The sequence below is a fragment of the Drosophila melanogaster genome, chromosome X (assembly GCF_000001215.4).
Source record: "Drosophila melanogaster chromosome X".
Taxonomy (NCBI): Eukaryota; Metazoa; Arthropoda; class Insecta; order Diptera; family Drosophilidae; genus Drosophila; species Drosophila melanogaster.
The window spans coordinates 7,774,662-7,780,125 of NC_004354.4; the positions used below are offsets into that span (position 1 = coordinate 7,774,662).

At 41.0% G+C, this 5,464-nt stretch overlaps 1 protein-coding gene across 3 annotated transcripts; it reads left to right on the forward strand.

Annotated features, from left to right (window-relative positions):
• The first annotated feature begins 3,543 nt into the window (after positions 1 to 3,543).
• On the forward strand, positions 3,544 to 4,709 carry CG32718 (uncharacterized protein). 3 transcript variants are annotated; one of them, NM_001272385.1, is made up of 4 exons: positions 3,544 to 3,704; positions 3,773 to 3,910; positions 3,974 to 4,399; positions 4,458 to 4,709. In NM_001272385.1, the coding sequence occupies exons 1-4, from the start codon at positions 3,614 to 3,616 to the stop codon at positions 4,586 to 4,588; spliced, it is 786 nt and encodes a 261-aa protein (NP_001259314.1). In that variant the 5' UTR covers positions 3,544 to 3,613; the 3' UTR covers positions 4,589 to 4,709. The 3 variants fall into 3 exon arrangements, with proteins under 3 accessions (NP_001259314.1, NP_001259315.1, NP_727197.2); NM_001272386.1 differs by having other exon boundaries at positions 3,544 to 3,692; NM_167131.3 differs by having other exon boundaries at positions 3,544 to 3,692; positions 3,776 to 3,910.
• Positions 4,710 to 5,464: the final 755 nt, after the last annotated feature.

Genomic DNA, 5,464 nt, shown 5'->3' on the forward strand with positions numbered 1-5,464 from the left:
TCAGGATAATCAGCGTGATGGGGGGAAATTGAACAACAAGTTCCCGATTGCATGTCTTGGCCAGAAATTACAATTTTTAATGCCAAATATATCGGCCTGGCTGACAGGCATTGCCTGCTTTTAAAGTTTTCCCCCATTTGGTTGACAATTTCCGGAGCTTTCGGTTTTTAGCCGGCTGCATCATTGAGATTGGCCACCAAAGGTAGATTCAATTAATTACCAATGTATTTATCAGAACCTTGAATGGAATTCACTTTCCCATGTTATGCTGTCTATGCGATTTATGAATTGTCTTGTCTGCCCATTTTTGTGGCCAACGTTTAATTCAATTTATTTATGCACGATTTGGTGTCCTTGAAGGGCGGTGGGCGTGACCACACCTACAATTTCCGCATGTCAACTGCACTTTGCATGAGTGCTTAGCGAGGGGGCGGGGTTAGGGGGCGGCGTAGCACACACAAACATAGTCACCCACACACTTGTGCCACATCAGCACTTCAACTTTTGACTCCTCGACTTGGTTGTGCTTTTCCACTGGATCGTCATCATCATCGGTGTGGTTCGCATTCCCAGTTCCATTTTCCTGCCCGGGTTTTCCGCTTTCACCGAACTCAGTGCTTTGTTTTTTTTTTCTCTGTGGCATTTCCACTTGATTTACAAAACTCAACGCAACAACGAGGATAAGGGGCAAGTGGTGCAACAACAAAGCCGCATTTGACTGACTGACGACTGACTGCCACGCCCCCATAGGCCCCACTATATACCGCCGCCCGCCCACTCACTGTCTGAGCGTGTTTCTCTGTGTGTGTGTGTGTGTGTGGCCTGTTATAGAGTTGATTTATATGCACGTCGATTCGACGTAATTGAAGACGTGATCGAAATTCAAATTTTTGATTTTTAGAACCCGTGACTGGATTGGCATTTGTACAAGGACCTTCCGTTAGTTCCATCTACTGCCCGCCCGCCCCTTGTTGCCGCCCACTTTTCCCGTCTCTTTTTTGGATTAATGTGAATTCGGTTTTCCATTCTCTTCGCCTTGTATATGCTATAAAATAATTTTCATCTCTTTTCGGCTTCTGACTTTGGCAACAAGTTGCGTATTGTGGGTTCCTAGAAATTACATATTTTTGAAGATGGCAAATTCCCATCAATGAATCTTCTTTAATTACACATTTGAAGTTTAATAGAATTTAATAATAACCAGTTACGTATAGTATTTACATAACAAACTATACCCAGTACTTAACTTATTTAATTTGTGCAACTTGTATTCTTACAATATATTTATTAGCAGCCCTATAGATGCAATAAACCATTACGACTTTAATACCATATAATTCAAAGGGTATTTGCGCTTGTATCTTAGCAGATTAAGTCCCTTAACTTGTTTGTCGGTTCTCCGCTGAGACGAGTTCCATCCCATCGCCCTCTCGATCTGTTTGCCATCCCAATTCGGAGCTCAGTTCCTGGATTTAACTTGGGTCTTCGCTTCTGTCGGGGCATTTCCAGCCCAAACCCAAACCAGAACTCAAACTCAAACTCGGTTAAATCAGCCATGAAAACGGATTGTCGTCTGTGCATTTTTGCATTTCTTTTGCTCATTTCATTGACTGTTGGGCTGCCTGGAAGGACTAACTGAATGAATGAATGAGGGAATGAGGCAATGAGTGACTGAGCGAATGACTGAGTGGCGTGGCCTGACAAAACGTGACCTGCTGTCATGTCTAACAGTTTTCAATAATAATGGCAGCCAACTGGCGTCTCTGTCCGCCCACAATTTCCACCTTTTTCGCATTTTCCGCACCCCCCCCCCCCCCCTTTTTGCTTATTAACACCGCCTTCATCTTGGGGATTGTGTCCCCTTCACAAACACAGACAACACACTCGCACGCATTCGACTGACATTAACTTCAACACCTGGTGGAAAAAGTGGGCGAAGATGGGCGGCCGAGAAGTGTGGGCGGTGGTACATCTCGCACTCATCCAGATGCTAATGGTTGTGTTGTCGACACTCCAGACATTTGCAGGCTTGATGTGTCACCCGTTTGTTGCTTCTGCGTTTCCACCTCCTACCACTTTTCAACTTTTCCACCTTGATCCTGTTGTTCTGGCTCTGAAAGTTCATAGGCTCAGTCAGTGATGAGAAGTGATTTTGTGCGTTGAAGTCACAGAAAGAAACTGAACCTATGTTCTAGAAAATATTCCATATGAAGTTGGTTAAATTAATTTCGAATACTTTTTTTTAATACAATACGTTTTCATATATTTTATGAAACGTATGACAGTGAGTAGCAGTATTTTCCAAGTTCGTGACTTCTCCCCTTTAAAGGGGGTATGAGTGCGTGGGAATGTCTGGATGTGAATGTGTTCGTTCCATTGAGGTTGCCTATGCTGCGGCTGTTGTGCTTTTGTCTTATGTTTCGTTTGTGTTAATATTTACACAATTGTGGTTAAAAGTAGCTTTTAAGATGTTTTTAACCGGCATGTGAAGAGGAGTGCTCCGCGTCGCCTCCTGCGTTTGCCATTTAGCCAGTTTGGCCTTTGTTGACATCTTCTGCATTTAATGGCCCCCCCAGTAGCAACAGCAACACGATGACAAATGTTAGAATCCGTTTTATTGCTGAAATCTCCGAGCCCTTGGCCAAATACTCCCTACATCACCAATCTCAATGGCTTGACATTTTAATAAAGGGAAACCCTGTGCGGCGGTATGAGGGATAAGGGACAATAACTTTAGATACTAGTACTTCGGTTTATTTTGGCTAACAAAAGCAGCAATTTTTCACTATTTACACATAGAAATGCTGAAAATATTTTTGGCAAACCTCAAACATTTCATTTAGAATTTTTTCTTTCGATTCTTTTTTGTTACTCATCTCAGCTTTTTTGCTAGATGAATTTGTTGGCAAAATTGTTTGGATTTTAAAATATTGAAGAGGGGTGTGCGGTGGTGGTGGTGATGCGGATGGTGATGGAACTATCCACATATCCGTTTGTGTTTAGTTAGGGGTACCCACTTTCCTACCTCAACCCCCAACCCACCCAAAAATGTTTGTTGGTTTCGCTCAGAATTCGAATTTCCATTTTCCTCTCACTTTTTCCCCATAGTTTTCCCTTCAAGCTTGTTAGCAAACGTTTACGCAAGTGGGCGGCTCTATGTGTGTGTGCGGGCGTGGCACTTGATGGGTTGCAACTTTTGTTGTTGGCAGCCACGGAAACTTTAACTTTTTGGCAACTTCGTCTGGCCAGGGGGCATCGAGGGGTTAAAGGTGGTCAGCCGCATAAGGCAAAATTGTGGCCGAGAAAGCTCAAAAGCGCCACAAAGCGGAGAACAAGTGATAATGGTTAAATCTAAGCGGTAACGCATTAGCTGAGCGTTGTCTAAAGTTTCCCTAGATTTCCTTTACAATTTAATTAGGGTTCCCCAAATGGTATCTTTGTTCAAATGCATAGAATGTATATAAATGTATTAGAGTAAACTCAGCAGGCCAATTTATATCCTTTCAAAGTTTCACCTTTTATTTCTCAGTTCGCTAGGTTCATTTTTAGCTATCAAACAAATAATTCAAATATATATTTTTAAAATTTGTTCAAAAACGAAACCAAAGCGAGCATGAGGAAAATGCCTCTTGGACTACCCATTTGGACACCATTGTTCATCCTTTTCTTGCTTTTCCTGGCCGGCGTTTGGGGTAAGCCTTCGTGTAAGCAGAATATATATGTGTATAGGTTTAGATATTCCATAATTTAATTGATCATAATAACCCAATAGTAGGTGTGAATCGCAATGGTCTGCTGGACTTTTATCATGAACAGGTTCATGGAACTCCTTTAACTAAGAAGGAAGTCGAGTGTCCAGAGGATGGAATTATGAACATCAAGCAAAGCCGTTACGATAGATCACTGAATCGTAAGTTGATCGGATGTTATTTATTTATTTCTTTTTTTTTTGTATATCTTGGATTTTGTTTAGCTTTCAAGGCATTTCTGAATTGGCCGGATAGACACAAAGTACATAAGGATGATAAATATAAGCCACTTGAAGGTGATTTGTATGGCCACGAAGAGCCTCTATTTGATTTTGAATTGACAAAGTACCAAGCCGGTGCACCGCTAGTTGATAACAGAGCTGATCACTTTTTAGCCCAAGATTATAAATCAGACTTTGATCGCAAGCTGGGTGTAATGGATCATGATTATCCCGATCATTTTAAGCTTAATGCAGATCACTTTAATCTTGATGCAGATCAGTTTAATACGGTGTCAGACCGCTTGAATCAGAATGAAAATCATTTCAGTCTGGATGCAGATCAATTAAATCGTGATGCCAATCAATTCAACGTGAATACAAATAACTTTAATCAGCATCGTGACGTGGATGTGCTTGACAACTTTCAAGGTTAAGTACCAAATTATAATAGTCTTTTCAAAAATCTAAGAACTTCTATCATTTTTAGCTAACAAGCCCGAATTGGTAAATAGTCCCATGATGGACTATAAACGTGAATTCGCCAGCGATGAAGCTAATCCTTATGTTGAGAGCCTTCAGCAGCGCTATGAGCCCTTACCACATGCTTATAAGGACTAGTTACATTAGTTACATTAGCCTTCATACGAGGATGTATATTTTTCTATAAATTGTTATGTATTTAAAGCTTACAATTTGTTAAAATACATATTTCGAGTTCTTAAAGAGCAAGTTACAGTTCAAAGCTCAAGCAACTACCATTAATTTCTTTCAACTGAGACAAGTTGAAACTTAATTTATTTTTTTTGACAAAACAATACTTAATTATCTCGTGTGCGGCTGTCCAATTTCAACTGTCAGTGGGGCGGATATGGGGCGGATGGGTAATGGGCGGGAAATGGGAAACGGAAAAACTCGCTTGATCGGTGATTTGCGTGGCGCTCTCTGTCGTACAATTTGGGGCAATTACCAAGCGATTAAAGAAGAGTTTCCACGGGAAACTCCGTGGAAAAAGTGATGAAAGTTTTTCGACCAGAGCAGCTGGCGCGCAATAAACGTAATCAAATTTAATTTCAACAAATTGCTTTTGAATTACGCGACCTTCGCTGGCGCCGTTCAAGCGCAAAAGAGTTGGAAAATTGTTAAAATAATAATAACTTTTCAACCCGCCACCCACCCATTCAATGTGCTTACGCCGCAAAATAATTGCCACAATAACAACAGCAATTTGCGCTCGAAATAATGGAATGAGTGTCCGCCCACGCGGCGTATACGTAATCATAAAAATTATGATTCATTCACCCAGACAGACAGTCAAATATAATGCGGCAAAAATAGGATGTGTATTGAAGTTAGAGGAGCTCCAAGCTCTGTTCCTAATAAACAAATTAATTTGATTGAAGCCCGAATGCAAAACTTTCCATTACAACTTGCAAAAGCAAATTCATTTTGGATTTTCCCCATCCTACTTTAGTGCAGGCAAATCCATTTGCGAGA

What these genes read in the sequence shown, in the direction of transcription:
- CG32718 (NM_001272385.1), top strand. Translation starts at nt 3,614, where the DNA reads ATGAGGAAAATGCCTCTTGGACTACCCATTTGGACACCATTGTTCATC. An exon ending in TTACGATAGATCACTGAATC is followed by an intron (nt 3,911 to 3,973) that starts GTAAGTTGATCG and finishes GATTTTGTTTAG; the next exon opens with CTTTCAAGGCATTTCTGAAT. An exon ending in TGTGCTTGACAACTTTCAAG is followed by an intron (nt 4,400 to 4,457) that starts GTTAAGTACCAA and finishes TATCATTTTTAG; the next exon opens with CTAACAAGCCCGAATTGGTA.